Source organism: Ovis canadensis, chromosome 10 (assembly GCF_042477335.2).
Source record: "Ovis canadensis isolate MfBH-ARS-UI-01 breed Bighorn chromosome 10, ARS-UI_OviCan_v2, whole genome shotgun sequence".
Taxonomy (NCBI): domain Eukaryota; kingdom Metazoa; phylum Chordata; class Mammalia; order Artiodactyla; family Bovidae; genus Ovis; species Ovis canadensis.
In genome coordinates, this window is record NC_091254.1 from 60,901,566 (window position 1) to 60,928,316 (window position 26,751).

General features: G+C 34.0%; 1 protein-coding gene across 3 annotated transcripts in view; it reads right to left on the reverse strand.

Moving 5' to 3' along the window:
- DACH1 (dachshund family transcription factor 1) overlaps window positions 1-26,751 on the reverse strand; it is a 495,552-nt gene that overhangs the window by 279,611 nt on the left and 189,190 nt on the right. For all 3 annotated transcript variants that reach the window (XM_069602314.1, XM_069602315.1, XM_069602313.1), the window contains exon 2: window positions 23,146-23,261. In XM_069602314.1, coding sequence (XP_069458415.1) covers window positions 23,146-23,261 — 116 coding nt within the window. The remainder of the gene's footprint in view (window positions 1-23,145; window positions 23,262-26,751) is intronic.

The following is a 26,751-nucleotide window of genomic DNA, read 5'->3' on the forward strand; positions in this document are numbered from 1 at the left end:
TGGACTGTAGGCTGCTAGGCTTCTCTGCCCATGGGATTCTCAAAGCAGGAATAGTGGAGTTGGGCGGCCATGTCCGCCTCCAGGGGATCTTCCTGACCTAGGGATCGAACCCGCATTTGATCTTCTATTACATCTCCTGAATGGCAAGTGGGTTCTTTACCACTAGTGCCACCTGGGAAGCCTTATATTTCTGGGTAGAATGTGATAAATATATATGCATAACTTATTATATATATACATATATATATATATATAATAAATGCTCCTCCACTACTTCTTAGCTGTGGCTCCTTGAGCAACTTAACTAACTCAAGACTTGGATCCCTTATGTTAAAACCTGGCTAATTGCATGCACTGTACAGCATTTTTGTGAGAAGTGAATGACAGGCAGCATATAAAATGCCTCCTCCTACTCTAGTGCCTTGTACATAGCTGGCATTCAATAAACACTTCTCCTTTATCCCTTTTCATAATTTCCTCTGATGCTCATTTGGCTTTCTGGCATAAACACACACATACACATATGTAATATAAAATGAACCAAATTACAAAATAATTAACATAAAAGTCTACCTCATGGCCTTAATTTAGTTTCAAAAGAACACTTATGAACCTAAATATTAATAGTTCCAGACAAAGTTAATAAAAATGTACTTAGATACCTAGTCCTAAGGAGAAAAATAACTGAATAGTATTAAATACATTAGTATAAAATTTTTCAATGACTCAAATATTTCTGAACCTTACCACTAGAATCTTAAAAATATTATAGCTATAAGTCACTAAAAGTTATGTTTGGAAATACTGTTTGGTGATAATAATATTGGTTTAATTATGGTCTATAAGGTAATAATATCAGTTTATATGAATCAATCCTAAGGACGATATAGTAAATAGTTTCCACTGCATATTATGTATCATGGATCTCCTATGACAGAATCAAACTGACTTGAAATTTGAATAAAGATTCAGTACATATTTATATGATGAATATAAAATCACAGTTACTTATTTTAATCTCCTTCACTTGGTCTGAATATTCTTATTATGTCTGAAATATTAGCAGCAATATATTCTCATTCAGATATTTAAATGCCTAAAACTTACATCTTTGTATTCCCAAATCTGGAAACTCTATGATTTGAAGAATAAAGTTCATTGGCATGTTTTCACTTTGCAAAAAAAGTAATACAAAACCAAAGTATTGTTTCAAAGATTTGATTTCTCTGGAAAATGTCTCTATGAAACAAACACACACCCCTCCTTTGATATACGTGGACATTTTAAATTATTTTAGTACATTTTCCAGATTCCAAACATTTTTCTTTACTCTCTTCATTTTCCTTAAAAGAAAAATTTAGCCCAACTCACCAATTCGGGTATCAGAAATCTCAGGAAGCCTCATTAATACCTTTGGGGCTGTAGCAATATCTTACAACCAGAGTATGAGATTATTTGGACCATAATATAAAGTAAGTTACTATCTTTCTGTGTAATCAAAATTAGAAAACAAAGTGTTTAGAACTTAACTATGAGGCAGATATCAATTTACAGGACGAATATCCAAAAAGTGAGAGAAATGGAAAGAAGAGAGAGGAAGGGATGGAGGGAGGGAAGGAAGAAAAGAAGAAAGAAAAAAGATAATATCTGTATTATCATTTTTTCAGAAACTTGAAATATAAACTGTGACACAATCATCATGTTTTTGATCCTTACCAGGGAAGGGCAGCTCACAAACTTACAAGCAGCTATTGTTACATCAAAGAAATTTTAATGCTCTAATAGAAGATTATGTATTTGCAATGGAAAGTTACTTGAATTTCACACTATAGAGCTGTTAGTGGTAAGTAATTATATGACTGTATTTCCAGTGATGGAGTCCCATCGCTGTGCTTGTTCCCTTCCCAGTGGAAAATATCTTGTGAAGCAAAGAGTGGCTAAGGGATTCAAGAGGAGGAAAACACATACCATAAAATATAATTAAAAATTGTGGAGGCTGCATATGACAAGAATAACCATAAAAAACAGATACAAACCAGCTGGCTGTTAACAACTTCTGAGTTATAAAAATCTTAAACCTGCTGTAAAGCACTCAATTCGATTTACATAACCACAGAGCTGACATTCCTTTTAGGCTCCTCTGTTGGGGATTATTTTGACATGTTTTAAAGCAACATAAAAAGCAACTGTGAAAGGAAGACATGTATCATTTTACACTGGAATTCATTCCTGCCTTAAGACCGGACTTTTATACTTTAATCTGAACCTCTTTCCTTGAACTGGAAAATATCTTTAATGGCCACTGCCTGTCTGATTTTACAGTATTATTCTTCAGATACTCACATTTCTAATAACACTGATGCTTTCTGTCTATGTGCTGTGTATTTGAAACACTGGCCTTACACATTTTCAGCTCAGTGATATCCATCCAAGAACCAATATCCATGGTCTATAGAAGGGAATAATATTTTGGTTAACCATGACTAAAACAACTATAATTTCTTAGGAAACTAATGATGCAGACAGCATTCTACAAAAGTAACATAGCTCGCTGTAGGGAATTAAAAATAAACAAAATAAAATAAAATCAATCGTACATTGAGTGAAGTTTTGATGTATAAGTGCTGGCAGCAGAAATTGCCCAGAGGACAAAATGAGCTTTGCTGTTTGATAATTTGCTTGATTCGCTATGTTGCTACATGCAGGGCATTTTATGTCTGACTTATATTTAGTCCAGTCACCTGCTTCATGTTAGAAGGGTTATAATTATAAACAAGAGTTCTGACTATATAGCGTATCAGTATTTCAGATCTGACATAAAATATGTATATTATTTGAGGTTTAGCTATTAGACACATTTTTAGTAATAATTTTCTTTACAGTCATAATAAATAACAAAATCATTCAATTTTTACTAGATAAAGTAAGTACATGCATTGGTGTCGTGTGATAATAGCCCCTTAAGTGAATACACTACAAAGATCAAGAATGTGTAGTTATGCATTCAAATTTTCACTCTGCCATTTTCCAGCTTTTCTGATCTCGAGCAACAAATCTGACTCCCAATTTCTTCATTTATGAACTGAGGTTTTATTTCGTGTCACAAAAATTTTGGGAAGATAATATAATGTACAAATGCTTAAAAAATGAGTTATAACTTTAAATGAATCTGTAAAATAATATTCCATGCTGTGTGTAAGCTGTTTTTGTTTTGTTAGATTGCCTTAGCAATTATAAGAATTCTCCCAGCTCTTTAGCCTGTGTGACTATTTAAAACAGAAATTACCATTAAGATAAACAGAAAAATCAGCTGAGTTTGGTATGGAAGAAACAATAATGTGCTCAATTTTAATCACTGACAAGTTTGAAATGACAACAGAAAATTCAAGTACAAATATCTAGTGATGGATGGGAAATGTTTTGGAAAGTATAATGAATAAGAGTGATGACAATAATGAAAAAGAATATAAAGACACTACAGAAGAGAATATAAACAGTGAAAAGAAAAAAAAAAGATAAAGTTTTGTGAAATCTCTCCATAAGTGTTTCATAGTTGTTTATTATAAAGTATAACAGTAATACTTTGGCTCCATCAGTTTGTCTTAAGTAAACATGAACTTAATCACTGGAAAAAGTGTTAATACAGAGCAAAATTGATTCCCTGGGATCTTTTAAATTTAATGTATTAGAAGTAAAATTTAATGCTTTTATTATTTTGTTACCTAGATCTGCCAAAGGATTAATTTAAACTCCAAGAAAGAAGACTGAACGTTATTTAAACTGTGCCCTGGAATGTTATGGCCATTTCTGCACAACAGAATGATTAATGAAGTGTTACTCAAATAGACAATCATGTATAAAATTACCCAAATTTATACATCTAAATTTGATTTAATCAAATGTGTGCATTTCAGATTTCAAAAAACTAGTTCATCAGTTACATTGTTTCTGTATAGTATTGGAAAGGAATATAAACTTGTGAAACTTGATAAGTTACATGTTTCCAAAATAAAATATCAAATAAAAAGTTTTAGATAAAATGACTCCTTGGGATTATTTATTTTTATTTTGTCAGCATGCTGAAAATTAGAACTACTACTACTCATAATAACAATGCTTATGAAATTGTCTTAAATGTAAAAAAACAAAAATACTCTATAACACACCTGGGAGACAATAGTCAAAATATTTATAGTGCGATATCAAAGCCTGGTGGTCCACATAGGTTCTCAGTAGGCTAATTTTCATACTTTCTTTTTTGCCCTGTAAATATTTTTTTTTTCATAAGTGAAACCTTTTGTCCTAGCTCCTGGAACAATGAACAACTAATCTATATCCTTTTTAATATCCAAAGACAGCATCCCTAAAGCCCCATGACTTCTCTAAGTATCTTCATTTCCTTCAATCAATCTTAAGAAAATAACTTTCAGTACTGATTATTCAATCTGGTCAAACTGCTTTCTGTTGTGGCCTCTCAAGACATAGTAACCATAAATGGGCACAATACTGTTGATATGATCTAAGCAAGTAAGGCTGCTGCCAAAACAGTAATATGTAGAGCCCACTGGCACCCCCATAATTTATCAAATTTAAAATAAGCAAGAGAACCACCATATTGGCAACAGTACATTGACGTTTTACTCTCAGATGCAAAAATCATACTTAAGTTATAAACATCAAGTGTACTGTTAAAAAATGTCTAGAGTAAAATGCGTTACTGGTGAAAAAACTATTTTTTAAAATCATGATATAATAACCATTAATAAACACAAAGCTGCTCATAAGAACGCATGGTTGTTGTGCAGTGAATAAGGAGACAAACTTTGCAGTCAGGTTAACAATGCTGAGCAGAAAAATCAGTGACAAATTTCACTTGTCTGTAAAATGGAAATCATAATAACTACCCGAAGACATATAGGAACTGAAAAGTGAAAGTGGCTCAGCTGTGTCCGATTCTTTGCAATCCCATGGGCTATACAGTAAATGGAATTCTCCAGGCCAGAATACTGGAGTGGGTAGCCCAAGATCTGGGATCGAACCTAGATCTTCCCGCATTGAAGGTTGATTCTTTACCATCTGAGCCACAAGGGAAGCCCCAAAATACAAGAGCGGGTAGCTTATCCCTTCACCAGAACTTCCCCATGCACCCAGGAATCCAACCAGGGTCTCCTGCATTGCAGGCAGATTCTTTAACAACTGGGCTTCCCCTGTGGTTCAGCTGGTAAAGAATCTGCCTGGGATGTGGGAGACCTGGGTTCAGTCCCTGGATTGGGAAGATCCCCTGGAGAAGGGAAAAGCTACCCGCTGCAGTATTCTGGCCTAGAGAATTCCATGGACTGTATAGCCCATGAGGTCGCAAAGAGTCAGACAGGACTGAGTGACTTTCACTTTCAGTTTCTTTACCAACTGAGCTATGAAGGAAGCCCATTATAGGGATTAAATGAGCTTACATATGTGAAACAACTTACTAACTGAAATCTAATAAGTGCCAATATATGGTAACAATTACGAACACTTTAATATACTGAAAATTGTATTTGCATTAATGTGTGAGAATGTGTATAAGTGTGTGTGTGTGTAACTACCCCAAATGAGAAAAATATTTATCAGAAGCCAATGGAGGAATTAAAATCAGAAAGACCAGAGACAAAAATTCAAAAACATCAATCAGTAATCTTTTGCTACCTTGTTTCTCTAATCAGACTTACGCCTCTGCTAAACACAAGGTTTCAACAACCTTGACAATTAAACTACTCTAAGTAAAATTCAAGATGACAAGAGCGAAGAGGAGGAGAAAACAAAAAAAAAGGCTAGGTTGAAAGAATATCAGGCTGGAGAACAAAACTTGGGTTCCTATGAAAAGCATCAGCAGATCTTTAATGCAGCCATTAAAAGTCTTCTGTTCAAAGAATTATTGGAGAAAGTACTCGAGTTAACAACTGAAGAATTAAACATAAACTACTATATTATTAAAACACAGGAGCAGTCAGACTCAAAACTTTAAGAAAATGTATTTAGTGGTTGAGGTTAATCAGAGTCCCACATTCCCTTAAGAGGCCAGTTGTATAGATCAGAACTCTACTAGGCTTTTAGAGTGAAAACAGATAAGAAATAAATTTTAGAGACGGCAGTCATTCAACATTTTAAAGATCAATTCATCATTAATTTGCTAATGTTTGATATGATTTGCATGGCCATCTCAAAAAATATAGCCATGTAGGTTTCCAAAGAGTGCAATGTAAAGTTCATTAATAATCACATAATTTTTCAACTCTAAAAGGGATTTAAGTGACTCACTTATTGGCAACAGTACACTGAGGTTTGATTCTCTAATGTAAAATCTTAGTTAGGTTGCAAATACAAAATGCTATTGTTAAAAGTCTCCTGTGTGAAGTAGATTGGTGAATACACGTCAAAAAAAATCATGATCAAACCTGGCACTTTTGTTGACAGACTTTGTAGTGAGGTCGAAGGTGTAATTAGGCCAGAAAATTACTTTCTCACTACTAAAATTGTTCCCTTCAGGTCTTGAGTTATCAGTCCAGAAAATTTCATTAAACACTAAATTCACTTTAAGACAACTGTCAAAATTAAGCAGAGGTGAGTCAAGTCAAGGTCCTAATATTCAAATCTTTCATTTGGATTTGAGAGTCAGTGTAAAATAAAAACTGCTATCTACTCATTTTTCTATCAAGACTCAACTTTTTGAAAATTTCAGAAACAACTTGTTTTTTTCCCTTTGAAAAACATGATGAAGTAGAATAACAAAATAAATGTAGAATTTGAAATGCTTAATAAACATAAATTGTTGAAATTGTTTCTACTTCCTGTTCATTGAGATCTTAATATGAAACTGGTAAAAATCCAAGTGCTCACAAGTATTGCAAATACAATGCAAAGAGAAAAAAAAGGAATTCAAAACCTAGATTTTGAGAACTGATAAAATTTGGAATGATACCAATGATGAAACTGTGATTCTACCATATTTGTTTTAAAACAATCCTGAGATAGTGTACTATGTTTGTAAACAATTGGTTCACCACATTTTGAAAAACAGAAAGACATAGGCCATTCTGGTAAATACTAATGTTCAGTATACAAGTGAGCAAGGACTCAGCATTTATAAACAAAAAGAAAATATGTTACATGACACGGTGGAATTACAAGTAACATAATTTCTTATTTTTCCAAAATGAGGCAATAATAGCTTAATAATTAAATATCTGAAACATAGCTCTATTTTGTCAATTATATCAAATGGGTTAGTGTTTAATAAACTATAGTGAAAAGTATTTCTCTAATTCTTGGAACTAAAGAACCTACATTGAATTTCCCTTGGAGGCCAATTGTTACAATGTCTCAACCAAGTAATATATCAATTGCACAAATAAGTAATAACATAGAAATTTACTACTAATACGGGGCAAGTGAAAACCCAAAGAGTAAACAATTAATAAAAGTTTAGGAATTTTCTTCAATTATTTAGGGTAAAATAGCATGATTCCGTCTTAATAAGTAATACTACACTATGCTTCACTATTCATAAAGTTCAGAAATAATTCTAAAGCAGGAAACAATTAAGTCAGTTAGCATTATATTATGCAGCAAAGTGAAATATTTTAAAATAAAAAAGTCTTGATAGGCTTTTCCATAAACAAAGGATAGCCATGTTAGAATTAAAATTCAAACACAGTGGCTTATTAAGCAATTAAGCATGATTATAATTCTAAAATTTAATTTTTTACATCACTCATTCTATTCTTTTGCTACCTCTATACTAAGCCTCCAAATCAAAGCACTGAACATATCAGCTATTTAAAATATAATTACTTTAAAATAAGTTAAGCTTCTACCCAAAATTAAACTAGTGTTAGAATACCTACAATACAAGAATATGATTTATCTGCCAAATATATGAAGTTGTAGTATGAGTTTTTCAAATTAAGATTAAACATGTTAATACAAACTTGAAGCATTCTTCAAGAATTTGACTCCATTATCTTAAAAACTCTTTCATTTTGATTCATCCTGTTTCAATTCTACTCAAAGTATAAATAGCCTCTAAGGTGGATAATGTGTTCCTTGGAATGGACTATACAGTAAATAACAGGGTCTATAATTACCCTTCCTTGAGTCCAATCCTCAAGTGAGGCCTTCTCTTACAACTTAAACAAATCATTTAAACCACTGGTGCCTTAGTTAACTTATATGTAAAATGGGATAAGCAAGACATTTTTCATAGTTTGTTATGAGATACAAATTAATCTTTAGATGTTAGAAGATTTCCTACTATGTTAATAGTTACTGAATAAATTTCCATTCCCTCTGATTTTAATCAATTAACTATGTTTATTGATGAAGAGATTTTAATTTAACAGTTTGACCAGATATCATGCTAGAAACTGAAGAGAGTGGTGAAAAGTATAAACATAGCTACTCTTTTTACATATAAAAGTGCTTGAACATTTTCAGCAAAATATACATGTATCTGATAAATTGGTTTCATTTCTTTCCATTGCATAGTATGTATAGACAAAGTTTTAGAGTAAATAAATGATATAACTGCGAGAATATCTATAACAAAGATATACAAGATATACCATGTAGATTAACTCAAGGTAAAATTTTGAAGCAAGTCTCAAATATTTTCACTTATAAAAATATTCTCTGTGTTTTTCATCTGCAATATGGCCACGGCTTTTCTAAGCCACATGATTAAGACTATAAATTTGAAAAAGTTTTCAAAAATGTTTTCTAGAAAGTAAAGTTCTTTTTGAGTGTATTCATAGGGTTTCCAAATACATTACTTAAGAAATGTACATTGTCTTTAAGAAAGTCATGCTTACAGAGGAAATAAGAAATCAGTTAAAAATATAATGATTATTAATGAAAAGATGGCATAAAATATGTCAAAATAATGAAGTACCACACATGCTAGTTAATGTGGTGTTTTAGGAACAAAACTAAGTGAGATTAAGTTAAAAATGAGGCAGCTGCTGATGGCAGATTCTAGGTACAGATTTTTTCACACAGCATAGCATAAATATTTACTCATGAAAGACTATAACTCAAGCTATTTTCAACAATATTTTGTGAAAAGAAAATGAAGAGAAAAACAGAAGCACACTCAATTCTTAACACAGCTAAGATCTCACTTTAAATCTCTCTGATTCTTACAGATAAAAGAAACATGAACAAATAATGGTAGCCCATGTCACATATGTTTAACCATAATCCTGAAATTTAAGACATTAATGCCTAGGGACCCCCGAAGCAATATATTTCCTTGAATTCAGGCCAAGAACAACATTGGTCTAGGCAAAATTAACTGGATGGACAGTTAACACTTTCAAGGAAAACAAAAATTACTATTAAGAGTATAGAATAGTGCACTAAAGGGAGTGATGATACTGACCATTTTTATGATCAATTTAAAGAATATCAAAAAAGCCATCTGCCTATTTCATTAAAATATCAATATTGGTATTTGGGAGAAGTGTACATTTCTAAAATGTCTACCTTCTAATAGTCCTCGCTCATTGATACATATAGTATTTTATTAGAGATGATTGATGTGAAGCTCACTGTAATTTCAAAAATTCATAGAATATTATTATGTCATGAAATCCATGCCGAGAAAGCAATTGCCGTTATAAATCAAAAAGACAACTCATATGGACAGGTCATATGGTAACGGGTTCTTCTTGGAATGGTATCCTTAAATGTAATTTATTCAATAAGTAACTTAAAGGTTAGGTATGATGAGATGAATCTCATCCTCAAATAACTCCAAAATATTGTTATATTCTAAAAGGAAAGAGATCAATTTTCTTGGAATTTAGAGATTCTTGCATTTATATGCCTTTAAATTAACATGGTTCTGTGTAATTCTTTTGAAGTGTTTTTACACCCTAATATAATCCCCTGGAAAGATTTCATTAAGCAATATAAGATAATAAATAATACAAAAGGCATTTACAGCTTTAATACGTGAGTGAAGGTTTCCAATAGGACAGACTGTGAAAACCTTCACAGTGCCACATTTTCACATTTAGAAAATAGTTTTCAACTAGATGTTTTAATAGGGAAGAACAACTTAAAAATTTACTTCTAGGGAATAACATTTCACCAGAAGGAGTAAACATGCTATTGATTTTAATATTAAATATTATACATGCTTAGAATCTTGACAATTTAGCATCACTTTTTTGAGTCTAACCCCTCAAGCCCTTTGGAAGAGACAAAGATTCTTACATTCCTTTTAACGCTTAAAAACTTCACGCTGTTCCTTTAAGTCATATCCTTATATCTCAGGAGGCAAAGTCAAATCATTAGAAAACACATATTTATAAAAATATTCTCTCCACATATATTTGCATTTCTTAAATGAAAGCCAATGGGAATATGTTTGATGGAATGACATTCCATCAAAGGATTTGATGTTAGGAGGCATTTCAGTGAATTAAAATTCTAAATATCACAATGATCAAAAAGTAATCATTGACATGAGAAGATTGTATCAGGAGAAAAATATTTTATTTGAGCTAATTGGAAGATACAAAAGCAATTTTTTTAAAAAAACAGGAGATGCTTACAATCCGATTCCATAAATAAAGGAAAGGACATATCATCTGCAGAACTGACATGTTCAAACTGATAGATAAATAACTGGTATTCTATTTGGAACAAGGCAAATGTCCTGTTTTGAGAATTGTAATAAGAACAAATCTCAAATGACACCTTGCTATATAAGACTTTGCAAAGTGTTTGTGATACATTAGCTCATCACAGAGTCCTACCAAGTAGGAGATAAGGCAGATATGATGATGTTTGGTTTGTACATGATTAAGTAAGTATTTCAAAAGGCAGCTCCATATAGGAAAATAACCAGTAAATTGGAGTCACAAAATTTGAATTGGAAACTGTCTCTAGCACATAATAGTGAAACTTTGGACAAGTCTCTTAGCATTTTTTTTTCCCTCTTTTCTAAAATGATATTTTATGTCCTAATATCACCCTGCGGGGTTTCCTAGGTGGCTCAGTGGGTAAAGAATCTGCCCGGAATGCAGGAGACATAGGAGACAGGGTCTGATCCCTAAAGTGGGAAGACCCCCTAGAGGAGGGCAAGGCAATCCACTCTAGTATTCTTGCCTGGAGAATCCCATGGACAGAGGACCTGGTGGGCTACAGTCCACAGAGTCGTAAAGAGTTGGATATCACTGAAGCGATTGAACACTCACACATACATCTAACTTGTAATTATTGAGGCCAGGTATTGTTAGCCAAGGCCACATTGCTAGAAGTGATAAGGAAGAGAATAAAGACCAGACTTTTCAGTTCCAAGTTAGGAATTATATCACAGCATCATGTTGTTTAAAAAAAAAAAAATGCATGTCTTTAGAGAAAACTATAGCCTACTAATTCTATTATAAAATCAGCAACAATAAAACGATCAAATCCATTTTGGTATTCTCTAGGAATCTGGTTTATGGTAACTTTAGTTAAAATGTGAGATGGCACAAAAGTAGTTCTGAAAATAGTTTAACCTGCTGTACATATCCTTAGCCATATATCAACAAGTGAACATGATTAAGTGCTCTCACATTAATTATACTGACTACTTCTTTAATGAAGTGCAAAAGTGTTTGCGTAATCTGATTCAATTTATTGAATTAGGTTACAGTTTTATCATTTTGAAAACTAGCTTATTGTTTACTTTACAGTATGTGTCAATTCATTCCCAACAATTAATAGTGCAGCATACAGCTGAAATCAATTGAAAGCAATCTTCATTTTTAAAGTCTACTAGCATTTGTGGTGTGCATATTTCAAAGAGCAATATATGACAGTTTGAACATATAACAGTAGCAATGATATTTCATATCCAAAAGGCTTATTACGCCACAAACAAAAATTTATAAAAAGAAATTATTGTAAGTAAGCCCTGAAAATAAACTTGTAATAACAAAATTTTAGTGTTAACTAATTCTATTAGGATTATATAGAGAGCACAGTACATGAATTTTAATAAACTGCCAAACTAAGACTTCTAAACCTAAGCTATACATCTTTTTAAAGTTATCAGTTTTATTCTTAAATCCAAAGGAATGATAGTCTGCAATAAAAATCAGTAACACTTGGATCAGCCTGTTTAATTACATTAATACTACTTTATCTTTGCCGAGCTTCATCATTTACAGAATACTGTTATAAATTGTGTCATTTGACATTCATGGCAATTTAATGAGAAAATAATTTTGAGATAAAAAGACTCTTTATACATGAAAAAATAAAGGATCAAAATACTTGACTGGTTCAATTATTATACATTTTAAAAGTTGATTGTTGAAAGTATTCCACAAATTTCAAGAACTGACAGGGAACTATATTCAATACCCTGAGATAAACCATGATCATGATGGAAAAGAACATAATAAAGTATATGTATATATACTTTACATATATATGTATTATATACATATATGTATCACTGAAACATGTTGCTGTACAGCAGAAATCAATACAACACTATAAATCAACTATACTTCAATAATAATAAAACTGACACTTCTCTTGGAGACTTTATTTTTTATAGTGGAAAGTCAAATCAAATTAATTTATAGTAAAGTTCAAGGTCTTTCATTTAAATCCCTTTAAGAATTCATGCCTTTCTGTTATCAATTCTGATGATCTTTATTGGTTAAAATAATATTTTTCACCCTTCATTCCAAATCCTACCATGGTGAAAAATATTCTCTTATATAATATTTAATGATTGTCATTTTATCCTATTATTAATCTTACAACTATAGACCCCTTCACAGAGTACTCATAAAATAAGGACAAAGAGAACAAAGGAGCATAAAACATTCAAAATTTTCTTTAGATTGGAAAAAATGTATTTGGGAGCCTACAGTCACAGTCTTGCCCATAAGTTAACCAACCCATCCATGAATACCAGGGTAAGAAACAGTATGAACATGAAACATTCTCAAAATTAATGTTTGAAAATCATCTCAAAAACTATGAAAGAATATGACTACAAAACCTTGAAGGATGTGGTTAAAAGGATGGATGTCTTTTAACCAGAAAGGCACCATACAAAGTTTAGAAAATAATTCAAAGTAAAATAAAATAGAATCATCAAATTTTATAAGTAGAAAGGAATAAAATTGCCTTATTCAATCTACCTCCTTCCGATGCAGAATTACCTTCAAATTTCCCTAACAACAGTAATTACTAAGAAAGGAAATGGAAGGTTGGTAGTCTGGGAAAGAAGGAATTTGTTTTAAACTATTACACTTCCATACTGTGAACAATATGGCCAATAAAAAGTAATTAAATATATGTACTATCGCTAACTTTCCATCCCACTTTCCTATTAAACCCTTCTGTCAAAAGGAAAAGTTAATGTTTTAAGAGTAATAAGCCTCACTTTTAGATAGTTCTTGTAGCAAGACTCTTTCTTATGGAACCCAATGTAGATGTCTATAATTACTGTTCATCAGTTAGATTTCTGTCCTTGAAAGAACACAGTATGAATCGACTCTATCATTCACTTCAGACCCTCTGTAACTCTTCTTAAGACTAAACATTACCATCATTTCCCAAACCCTATCATCTAGGCTATTCCCTTAATGATCAGAGTTTGTCAATGTCCTACTAAAGACTGTGGTGCCATGACTGAGCATAACATTCCAGCTGTCATCTGATGTGCAGAGTAAAACCACGCTGTTTCTCTTTCTCCAGACTTTATATCCTTAACCATGAAGCTTAGGTGTCTAGCACTTCCAGAATTTTTATCAGAACACTGGTTTATATAGCTGCACAAACAAATAATATCCTCCAGTGATTTTCATTTAGAATGTTTTCAAATCAGGTCTTGGGTTCATTTACAACTAGAGCAATAATGCTTTGGGAAAATGAATTCAGGTTTTAATAATATAGGTATTTTTCTGACCTTTGCCAACTTTATTTGCAATGTTTGGTCCTGTCAACACTTGCAATTAGCAATTCTATTCTTTACAAAGAAGAGCATAAAAGTTGCAAAACATACCTCAGTGTGCACGGAGAAAATACAAAGAAATTTCAACACAATTTAAATCTTTAGTAACAAATCTAGAACATTTCATTAAGGAAATAAATTGAAGTGTGGGTTGGCCAAAGGGAGAAAAGCCTACCAAAGACAGAGAAGGAAATTAAACAAAGAATTCTGTTTATCTTCTGCAGCTTTTGTGCTACAATATTTTTCAGTCAGTTCAGTCACTCAGTCGTGTCGACTCTTTGTGACCCCATGAATCGCAGCACGCCAGGCCTCCCTGTCCATCACCAACTCCTGGAATTCACCCAAACTCATGTCCATCGAGTCGGTAATGCCACCCAGCCATCTCATCCTCTGTCGTCCCCTTCTCCTCCTGCCTCCAATCCCTCCCAGCATCAGAGTCTTTTCCAATGAGTCAACTCTTTGCATGAGGTGGCCAAAATATTGGAATTTTAGCTTTAGCATCGTTCCTTCCAAAGAACACCCAGGACTGATCTCCTTTAGAATGGACTGGTTGGATCTCCTCGAAGTCCAAGGGACTCTCAAGACAATATCTTTAGGAATACTCAAAGTATATCTATAGCAGATTTAGTTGTTTTTCCTGAATGAATATTATTTAATGTATTCATCATTTCTCTTGATTGAAAAAGTGAAAGTAAAGAAGAGTTTTCTTAGTGGTTCAGACAGTAAAGAATCTGCCTGCAATGCAGGAGACCAGGGTTAATCCTTGGGACGGGAAGATCGCCTGAAGGAGATGGCTACCCACTCCAGTATTCTTGCCTGGATAATTCCATGGACAGAGGAGCCTGGTGGGCTATATAGTCCACGCGGCTATAAAGAGTCTTTGGTTATTTATTTATTGATTATTTTTTTCTGAATGAACGTTATTTAATATATTTCTCACTTCTCTTGTTTAGGGAAGGAGCCATGTGTGCGTGCTCAGTCGTATGTGACTCTTTGACTCTACGGACTGTCGCCCACCAGGCTGTCTGTCCATGGGATTCTCCAGGCAAGAATACTGGAGGAGGTTGCCATTTCCTACTCCACGGGATCATCCTGACCCAGGAATTGAACCCACATCTCCTGTGTCTCCTGCTTCCGGAGGTAAAATCTTTACCACTGTGTCACCTGGGAAGTCTAGAGAAGGAAAAAAGATAGTAATAGCACCTCCTGCTGGTCAATAAATTAATGCAAGCAGTAAAAGACAGACCTTGCAGGAGGCAGGAACCTGGTAGACTACAGTTCATGGGTCGCAAAGAGTCAGACAGGACTGAGCACGCAGGTAGGCACTACAAGACAAGTGACACGTTGTATAAGTGACGGACCAGACTATTGTATGCTGCTGCTGCTAAGTCGCTTCAGTCGTGTCCGACTCTGTGCGATCCCACAGACTGCAGCCCACCAGACTCCCCCTTCCCTGGGATTCTCCAGGCAAGAACACTGGAGTGGGTTGCCATTTCCTTCTCCAATGCGTGAAAGTGAAAAGTGAAAGTGAAGTCGCTCAGTCGTCTGACTCTTCGCAACCCCATGGACTGCAACCTACCAGGCTCCTCCACCCATGCGATTTCCCAGGCAAGAGTACTGGAGTGGGTTGCCATTGCCTTCTCCGAGAATATTGTATGAGAATCCGACAAATAAAAAGATAATCCACAAAGCTCTGGCTAAATCCACACACCATCCACTAGCATAATCAAAAATTGACCGTTGAAATCTGATTTGCTTTTCTCAACGTAAATAAATAACTCTTCTGTCACAGGAAATATCATATTACTAAAAAAAGAAGCAAATAATATCTTGCAATTAACCAGTTAAGTATATTAGCAACTTCATTACTATAAATCTGCTGAGAGAGAAATTTAAGTGGATTATAACTCTGCGTATGGACCAGTGTAGGCATAGGAGACTGCAGAACTCAATAGAAATTTGGAAGAAGGAAACAAATTAGGGAGGAAAGAACTGTAATTTTCTTTTAAATTAAGTAGATGAGAGGCCTGTCCAGAAGTCTAGTAATATGTAATTATTCAATTAAGTCTTTGATAACAATCTTTACTTAAGAACTTTGAAAATATTTTAATTTCTATGCTAGTAATAACCAAGACATATAATAATTTGACTGAAATGTTTGATGACACCACATATTTAATAAAGTAAATATATTTATTATCTAGTCTTTCATACGATTGCAATATTTACACTTAATTATAAGCTACATGTTATTCACATATGTATTAAATTAGTTGTATATCAAGATACTGTGGGTACATTTATATATATGCAAGAATTTTAAAGACTAGTATATTCTATGTTATCATTCTATTCCTGAAAATATTGCTTCTTTAGAATATCAATTTAGAAATATTAATTTCATCAATTACTGTTGATAATCCTGAAAAGTAGACATCACATCCCACAAACAAATAATGCCTTCCATTTACCTAGTACACCTCCATCAAGCCCTAGACTCTGCATCTTTAATCTGGAGCCTAACTGTACTTAAATGGATTTTATAAACTGCATTATAACACCAATGTTGAAATTTGTAACTCTGAGGTTTAATCATGTCTCACAGAAATCCCTTGATAAACATATATTAGCCATATTTCCTGAACAAATACTTATGTTGAATATCTACTTTGTGGCGAGCAGTACTCTACACAATGGCATACTGTGGTAAACAATCACCAAAATCCATTGGTATGGATAAATTTCACACCACACTTGGGCCCCTCTTAATATCTCAACAGGGAACTTTCTGGGTGTGGAAGGATGACAAGGATCCCAAAGTTATGCTCACATTTTTTAACCTGTGAATGCCTCCTTTAGAGGAGAGTCTTTGGAGATATGATGACACTGATGATTTTGAGATGGGGAGTTGATTTTGGATAATCTGATGTGCCCTAAATACATTCACAAGTCCTAAATACATCCACATGTATCCTTTCAAGAGAAACAAAAGGAGACTTACATACACACAGATACACACACAGACACACACACACAAGAATAGGTGGAAATTATGGTCACAAGCCAAGGGAAGCTGGAGTCTCCAGAAGCTCGAAAAGGTAAGGAAACAGGTGCTTCCAAAGAGATTCCAGTCGGAGTGTGGCCCCACCAATAAGTTGAAATGGACATGAATTGTTTGTTTTTGAACGGTGGCTCAGACAGTAAAGCGTCTGTCTACAATGTGGGAGACCCGAGTTCGAGCCCTGGATTGGGAAAATCCCCTGGAGAAGGAAATGGCAACCCACTCCAGTACTATTGCCTGTAAAATCCCATGGACAGAGGAGCCTGGTAGGCTACAGTCTATGGGGTCGCAAAGAGTTGGACACGACTAAGCAACTTCACTTTCACTTTCAGAATTGTGACAGAATTAATTTTTTATTTATTGTAGTCACAATATAAGTGGTAATTTGTTACAGTAGCCACAGGAAACTAACAGAGTGTTCAGTACAAGTTTTAAAATTAAACAAATTATGTGATGAATTTCAAATTTAGGTTAAAGTGCTCACTAGTATCCAACTCTCGCAACCTCATGAACTTCTCCAGGGGTCCATGGGATTCTCCAAGCCAGAACAGTAGAATGGGTTAGCCTTTTCCTTCTCCAGGGGATCTTCCCAACCCAGGCATCGAACCCAGGTCTCCCACATTGCAGGCTGATTCTTTACCAGCTGAGCCACCAGGGAAGCCCAAGAATATTGGAGTGGGTAGCCTATCCCTTCTCCAGCGGATCTTCCTGACCCAGGAATCGAACCAGTTCTCCTGCATTGCAGGCTGATTCTTTATGAACCAAGGTATCAGCTTTCCAAAAGGGAAAAAGAAGATAAATTACTTAGAGATAAATTACTTTCTTTTCAAGAAAAATTTAAAGGGAAAAATACTTGAAATTCTGGTAGCTCAGTGATAAAGAAATGCCTGCCAATGCAAGAGATGTGAGTTCGGACCCCTGGTTTCGGAAGATCCCATAAAGAAGGAAATGGCAACCCACCGCAGTATTCTTGCCTGGAAAACCCCATGGACAGAGGAGCCTGGCAGGCTGCTTAAGTCCATGGGGTCTCAACAGAGTCAGATAGGACTTAGCCACTATACAGCAACAATAAACAACATGCATCAGATACTGATAGGTCAAATGCATTATCTTTCAAAATGTCCAATGATTAAGTTTCACAAGTATTTCCTACATACAGATGTATGAAAATACATACTTATATATACTGCATAAACATTAATGTCTTCAATGTATCATATTTATTCTTTGAGTAACAAATTCAAAAGATTTTTATGTTTAAATTATTAGTGAAGATGATCAACTCATTTTGACTGTTTTACCTGTTATTCTTACTTGGGAGTCTCTTCAGGGAATACAATGCATTTGTTATGATAAAGTTCTCAATATGGAAAACACATTTCCACATAATGAATTTTTCCCTTGGAAGTTGAAAAGCTTAATGAATTTAAAATATTACAAATGTTGATACTACAAAAAAAAAAAACAAACAAACAGGTAGTTTGGATGCTGTTGCCAATTGGTAATATTTAGAAAGAAAAATAAAGCCTATAAACTTTGAAAATGTCTTTGAATTATAAATCCTCATGAGAATACTTTCCTACTATTTTTTTAAGATGAAAATATTTCAACAGAATTGACTCTTGCAAATACTGCCCTAACATAGTATTATTTCCACAATAGTAAAACTGCATTTACAGGTTCTTACTTTTTAAGCATAGTGCATGTGTGTTTACAATTACTTTTTTTTAATCCTGATCACATATTGATCATTTGCCTACAAGGTCACAGAGAGAAAAGATACGTCTAAGAAGCAAAATTATGAATCATTTATTCATTTAACTTGAATGTATTTAGAAAAAATAGGTAATGGATAACTTTTTTAATGAAAAAGGCAAATATTTGAGACTCGCTGAGTTATTTCTTAATACTTACATGAAAATTGTGTTTCAAAACTAGCTTGCATTCTGCCCTAAAGATAAAATCAAGAAATTGGCCAAATATGCTATCTCAAATTGTACTCCTGGCACAGGAGGGGAGTATTTAGAAGTCCTAAATAACCCTTTCCTTAATTGTAAAATACATATGATGCTATAAAATGTATGAATGTTACGGAAATTCTGTTGCTAGGGTGAATTTATTTCAAACTGGTATTTATTATCAAGAATGATTTATGATATGTGCTCAGTCCAAATAAATGTAGAGAGCACTACAGGAGGTGTTGTGTTGTGAGACTCTACAAAGAGCCTTCTTTCTTTCATTAACTTCCACTTCTGGTTGCTATGACACACAGTGACAACCATAAATTTAGAAATTATCACCATCTGCCCACGCCCCCTTCCAAGGTTACACACAAGCCCACTTGAACAACCAAAATATCAAACAAAAACTCCATAAGCAATTTTAAAGTTTTTTCTTTTCAAATTATAGATACCTAAGTAAATAATCCTAGGACTGGGAATGCACTTTTTAAAAACATAGTCTTTTTTTTTTTTTTTAGAAAAGCAAATTCCTTAAGGAAAGATTATAACTTAACTATAGTGTTCACTTGTTGAAAAGGAAAATGAGGAAATGATTAGAAAAAATTGACAGATTTTTATAAATTATCAAAATAAATGAACTTTTGTCAAGGACCAGTTCAGGTAACCTTGAAGGTGAATCTGTATTTTTTATGCTTTTCAAATGGTAATATTGGAGTACAAAAGTACAGGTCAATATTTATATGCAATCAATGATGTAATCTTTTTTTTTTTTTAAACGATGTAATCTTATAAAGGATTTGAGATTTGAGAGTGAGTTGTTTTCTTCTTTGTTCTTTTGAGGTCTATACGTTTTTGTACTTGTTTTGCTAGTTTTAGAACAATGATTTCCAAGTCATTAAAAGATATTGATAAAACTATTGTGCATTCTAAGTGGCTTCAGTTTTATCCAACTCTTTGCAGCATATGGACTGCAGCCTACCAGGCTCCTCTGTCCTTTGTATTCCCCAGGCAAGGATATTGGAGTGGGTTGCCATGCCCAACCCAAGGATCAAACCCACATCTCTTACATCTCTTGCATTGGCAGGTGGGTTCTTTATCACTAGCACCACCTAGGAAGTCATGATATAACTATAGATTCCCGGGAAAAAGATGTTTTAAACTCCAAACTCACAGGTCAAAAACATAGAGAAATAGCTTTAAACTACTTTGTTTAATGAAAAAAAAAAAATGTTGATATATCATTTTTTCAATGTTTCAAGAAATAACATATTTTATCTCTCCCATTTTGGGAAAAAATAGCATTTTACTTTTAAAGAATGTAACAAATATAAATAAAGTTCTGGGATGAAAAGTCTATATATCCATATTGAATCATATTCCCCCAGTACACTAAGTACTCCTTGGGAGAAAAGTGTTACACACTTTGGTGAACTATATGATATCTTTACAATGATTAAATTTCCAGCTAATGTTTTAAGATAGAATAAACATTCTCTAGGAGTTTAAGATATTATTCTGTAGTCTCTAAAATTTAGAGACTTCTCCATCTAGAAAAACTTTGTGTAAAAAGAGCAATCATAAGAATACATTAAGATAGCATGATTCATGTACAACAGTCAAACTTCTGGCAGCTTCAAATCTTTGGCCCAATGTCCAAAATTTGAATTAAGTGAATTAGGCAACAGTGAGCTCATAGAACTTGTTTTAAAGCCATTCCCTGGGCTCTATAGAGTATTAAACTACCTAAATCCACATCTTCAAATTCAGTCTACTCTCCTGGTAAGTCTCTATTTCCTCATCCTTGTCTGGAATATGACTCTTAAGGCTTGTTTCAATGTAATGAAGTGAAGTAGCTCGGTTGTGTCCGACTCTTTGCAACCCCGTGGACTGTAGCCTACCAGGCTCCTCCCTCCATGGGATTCTCCAGGCAAGAATACTGGAGTGGGTTGCCATTTCCTTCTCCAGGGGATCTTCCTGACCCAGGGATCGAACCCCCGTCTCCCATATTGCAGGGAGATACGTTAAACTCTGAGCCACCAGGGAAGCCCCTTTCAATGTAATAGCTTGAGAGAAATCTTAATTTCTGGGCTCACAACATATTAGTAAGAACAAAAGTTTTTTAAAAAGCACATAAAATGTATGAAATGGTCCTGCTTCAAAAGTGAAGTGATGAGTCAAGTTAAAATTACCTTCAGTATCTCTGTTCACCAAGTTTAAAAAGTGTGTAAGATATTTCAGAAAGGGATCTATCAAAAATGACTTAATATTTTGATTTTGAGTTTTGGCTTGTAATCTTCAGTTGTTTCGGAACTTCACTTACCCCAAAGTTACTTGATGGTCTTAACTGTGAAGGTGCTGCTATACTTAGATCTTGATGATATCGTCTTTTCTCACCATCTCTTAGGTGGTGAGGTATTTATTGTTTTCACCTTAAAATGCTGGCAGGCAATTTGGAACTAGATCTTCCTTATTTCAATACGAAAACAATTTAGAATACTTTTTACCCCAAATATAACTGATTTGTTAGAATCAACACAAGCTTATCAAATACAAAATAATGATTATTAAAATGATTATTTTTAAAGCCCCAGACATATTCATTGAGAAGTCAAAGACTCTTTCTTCTAGCACACCTGAGTCTTATCATAAACATAAAAAGCTAAGATTTTCTTTTCACCTTGTCTGCACAGTACCAACCCCCTTGTCCCAAATTTGTAAATCAGAAAATTTTATTTAGTTAAATAAAATGTTCAGCCTTAACAAAATGCTACCTATTTCATTCCTAAATATCAAATTTGGAATTAGAATTTCAAGCAGTAGGATTCAGTCACTTGTGAATCATGACCTAAATTAACAAATAGGAATGATGATACATGCTCTGTAATTGGGTTATTTTCAGCTATTGATTTCATTTTTCTGTTTCTCAATTTTTCACCTGCAAGCATTAGCATAAAAATATGACTCTTCATTGGAAAGTGAATCATTTAAGAACCTTCATATCTTACTAAAAAAATGTAAATACATAAAATCAACAAATAACTTCAAATTCAACTCACTGGATGTTTGATAAAGGTTCCTAAAAGTGAACAAACTGTTCAGACAGTGTCACAAAAGTAAAGGTGAGTTAAAAGAGCCATTCCTTCCAAGGAGCTTTCAATGCAATATGGAATGTGAAATAAGACACCTATGATTATATCACAACCTAGAGAAAGACAAGTGTTATAACAGAAAAAGAAAACACTAATATGGGTATTCAGAGAAAAAAAATGAAGATTTTCTCCTGATCTTGCTAGATTCTCTTTACTGTTCCAGTTATTGTTAAATGACACTTACATATTTATATGTCTATCTCCTCAACAAACTTTCATGATGGCAAGAATAAATAAATACTATATGCTATATAATAATAGTTTCATTATGACTATTAGTTTAATTTGTTCTGAGTCTGGATGAAACTTGGAAAGTGAGCAGACATGTGTGAGTAAATAAAAGAATTAATGAACACATTCTGGTGGTGAAATCAAATGAGCTATTTTTGCATGAAGTACATTATGAAATTTGTTTATGACATAAAGCTTATGTGGTCAAGAATATTCTTTTACTTGCAGATTGAAAAAATTCTAATAATAAACATCTTTCAGATGTTTCTAATAGAAATAGTTTAGGAAAAATAGGAGATATTTCTATTTGACATAGTTATGGTCTTTTGTTTGGATGCATGTTAATCTATTTTAGAGTTTTTATGGAAAGAAACATAAGCTTAGAATCCAGAGATCTGGTTTTGACTAGCCACTGACAGTGATCAGCTGATTGACCTTGGGAAAGTCATTGATTCTCTCTGAGCTAGGGATAATAATTTGTTATTTGATATTAGCAAGAGAATTAATTAGAATAAACCCTAGAACTGTGTTCAATTAAACTTCTTTCATTTTATTTTAAATAAGGAAATGATGATACCCATAATGCAGTTTTGAAATAAATTCTCATCAGTAACATGGTCTTAGTGTGAACAAAATATAGCTGATGAGTGTAAACATCTATGTAAACACAGGTATATATGAAAGCAATGGTGTTGGCTGATTTTGAATATTTTAGGCATCAGTCAGTAGCACTCTTACCTGTTGGTGGGATTATCCCAGGAGACATAAGGCCCGGGACAGAATGTGGCATGATATGAGAGTTCTCTGGGGAGGTGACACTTTGAGTCCTCTTAGGAGGCCTTCCAGGTCTAGAACTGAAACAAACAAACAAAAAATTTTTACAATTAAGCTGTTGTCTTACACATCATTTCAAAGTTGTTTCAAGTGGTAACATGGACTGTAAATAAATTTGTTTCAAGGACGGTTGCTTTTGCAGTTAGATGTAATAGACTTCCATCACTAATTAGATTACATGCTGAATTCATTTTCTTCATTGAAGATCAGCCACTCTTGATGCATAATTCATAGCCTGCACCTCGTTACCTGCTTCTTCATATTAATATCTATACACAGTTTGAATTGCCTCGTTTGCATATGCTAAAGTTCTGCATGCAGCCTTCAGCACGAAAATTATGCACTAACTTGTAATAATTATTACAGTCAGCCTGCTATTGATTTATGAGACTTTTAAAAACCAAATATGTGTAGTACTTGTAATGAATGATATTTTAAGGTTCTTCAGGAAATTAAAAGGCAATGGCTGCCTAAGGAAATGTTCTGCTTGTTTGATTTAATACTACAGTTAGCTGGGAGGTGGAATGAAAGAGTGATTCAGACCTATAGCACATTTTTCGATGATATGTTTTATTACTTTGCACTGCTAGCCTGATATCTAGATGATAAATGACAATACATATCTAATGTGTGAAAAGGTCTTGCAATTTCTTTATTTTTTGTCATTTAAAAGATAAGTCAAGTTATCATTTAACCCTTATTCTATTTAAATGAAGATCCCCACTAGGTTGCCTTACTTTAAATATACTAAAAATTATATTGGAAATGCTTAGGATTATTTGTAGGACATCATTAAGAAATGGCCAGAGTAGCATCTTATATCTGACTTTAGAATAATTAAAAATCCTGTTTGTGTTCTAATAGTACTTCTCTTTCACTTGCCTGTTTTACAAGCATAATTTTTAAAATTATCAAAGCAGAAAGTGAAAAGGATACACATATTCACCATTCTTGTATAAGAAAACATGAAGAATATAATAGCAAGTTTTGAAGCAAACATAATTAGCATTATGTTTCCTCTGTCTGCCTCTGTATCATGAATGTACATTTATGAAAGGCTTTTCTGTCATTTATCTGGCCAGTATATGCCAAGATATATCAAAACCTCCAGATGCATCCTTCATAAGTTAACATTTCCATGTAAGTCGCAACTGCGATCCTTTGCCTTGTCAGATGATTCAAAGATCCTATCTCTATTATTTAGTGTAAGTAATATATGTAGTCATTTAACAAAAATTGCATTTGCTCTTTTCAAAGCAGTGCACTGTGGGGGCTAATTTGGGAGAACGGGTTCTTAGTCTTCAAGAGCTTACACTCTTGTCAAGCGGGACAAATCTGGTACATAAAGAACTAGGATGCAAATTCAAATGTGCTGTGTCCTAAGCTAGTTGCAGTCTGAACACTAATGCGGAAAAGCTGGATAATGATAGATAACTCCCTGTTGGAGTTAAGATTTCATGGCCTTGGGAGATTAGAAGAGAATTCTGAATGATGAGTTGGACATGGAGAGAAAAAGAACAGAAGAAATCACACTTCAATGGGAATGTGAGAAAGGAATGGAAACCTGAAAATGTGTGAATGTACAAGATTTTTTTTTTTCCAATAAGTTGAAACAGGTCAAATAAAATAAGGGGCAGAAATCCATACTATAGACTTATTGCCTAGGGCCAGATCCTGGAGGACTTTGAACCAAGAGCAAGTGGATTGTGCATCTGTTTAGGTAGCTAACCAATAAGGACACTGTCCTGTGAATACTGAAACATCTCTCTGGCTACTTATTCTTTGTAATTACTCTTCATCCTCAGTTGATTCTCTAACTTATATTATTAGCCTAGAGCCCACCAACAGTGCTCTGCTAGCCTCCATTCTCCCTGAGTGATTTCTTCTATTAACATTACTGATATGATAAGGAATAATAGCTAAATCTTATCTACAGCCTGATCTTTCTCCTGGGATTCACAGGGATTAATGCCTGTCTACCGGAAATCCCTGCTTATGTTCTATAATAATCTAAGATTCAATTTGTCCAAATTTGAACTCAGCATCTTCTCCATTAAAACCTACTTTTCCTTGGTTAATCAAAATGGCACCTAATTGACCAAGCCAGAAATCCAGGACTCAGCTGTGTCTTTCCTTTCCTTTGTACACTCAAATATTATCCCAATGTAAATATCCCTCTGCCCACACCTGTATTCCAGATCAACCCCTCCTTTCTTATTTGATCTACACTCACAGCTCTTCCAAGACCTACCCTCAGCTTTGCCCCATGCTGCAGCTGAAAGTGAAGTCTAGATAACTCTCCGTACTGATTTTGGAAGGATTTTTTTTTTAATCATGTTTTTCAACTGTTTAAAGGCATCAGTGACTTCCCAGGTGACACAGTGGTAAAGAAACTGCATGCCAAAGCAGGAAGCACATGAGATATGAGTTCAGTCCCTGGGTCAGGAAGACCCCCTGGAGTAGAAAGTGGCAACCCACTCCAGTATTCTTATCTGAAAAAATCTATGGAGAGAGGAGCCTGGCAGGTGACAGCCCACAGAGTTACAAAGAGTTGGGCATGACTGAGCAACTGAGCATACACACACACAAAGATACCAATAGTTCCCTATAGCATTGATACTCCTTAGCACTGTAAAAAGGCCTTTCAATACTTAGCCCTGGTCTACATTTCCAATCTCATCCTTTTTTTCCTACATTCATTGCTTATATTTGGCCTTAATGAATTTATTATCAGTGTCCTATATTGCTTTGATCTCCTAATATACCACCTATATACAAGTCACTGTCTTTGTCATCTAAGACTTTTATTACATTAACCCATCCTCAGCCCCATTTTACTGACTAAACATTCCTCACCCTTCCTACCAATGCCTTCTATAGAGTATTCCTTCTATGCACTCTGCTGGTTCATGATGAATAATTCTATTTTAGCCTTTTCTGCACTGACTATAGTAATCTGCTTATTTAGTTCACTCCCAAGACTATATGGTAGAAAGTGTATTTTTTTTTTTTTTTGTCGTTAAAATACCTCAGTGCCTGGCTCACTGCATGTATTTAAATAAATTTTAATTCAATTTGTTAAAACTTTCACTGCAATTCTTCAAATTTCTCACCAATTCCAGGAGTCTCCAAGATTCCAAGAAATGAAAAGTGAGATGCAAAAGAAATTTGGGATTCTGAGTCTAAAGATGCTAAATATACATCTGAAGCTCAGAGAAAAATAAGTATCAAGAGAACTCAAACAAGATGCCATGAAAAAAGTGTGAAAGGAAAACTAAGTTAAGATTTGAAAGTTTTAGTTCTTGAATTTGTTTTGCTTTTAAAGAAGATGAAACTGTTTAGCAGTACTTTATTACTCAGGCCACAGGAGCTGTCTTCACAGTCCTCACTCAGGAAGTAGAAGTCAGGCTACTAAGTAGGAACACTTTATTTCACACTGTGATTAGGAGAGACCCAGTGGGCTCTTTTCACCCTAGATACCTCCTGCCCAATCTATCAAGTTGCCTCCAA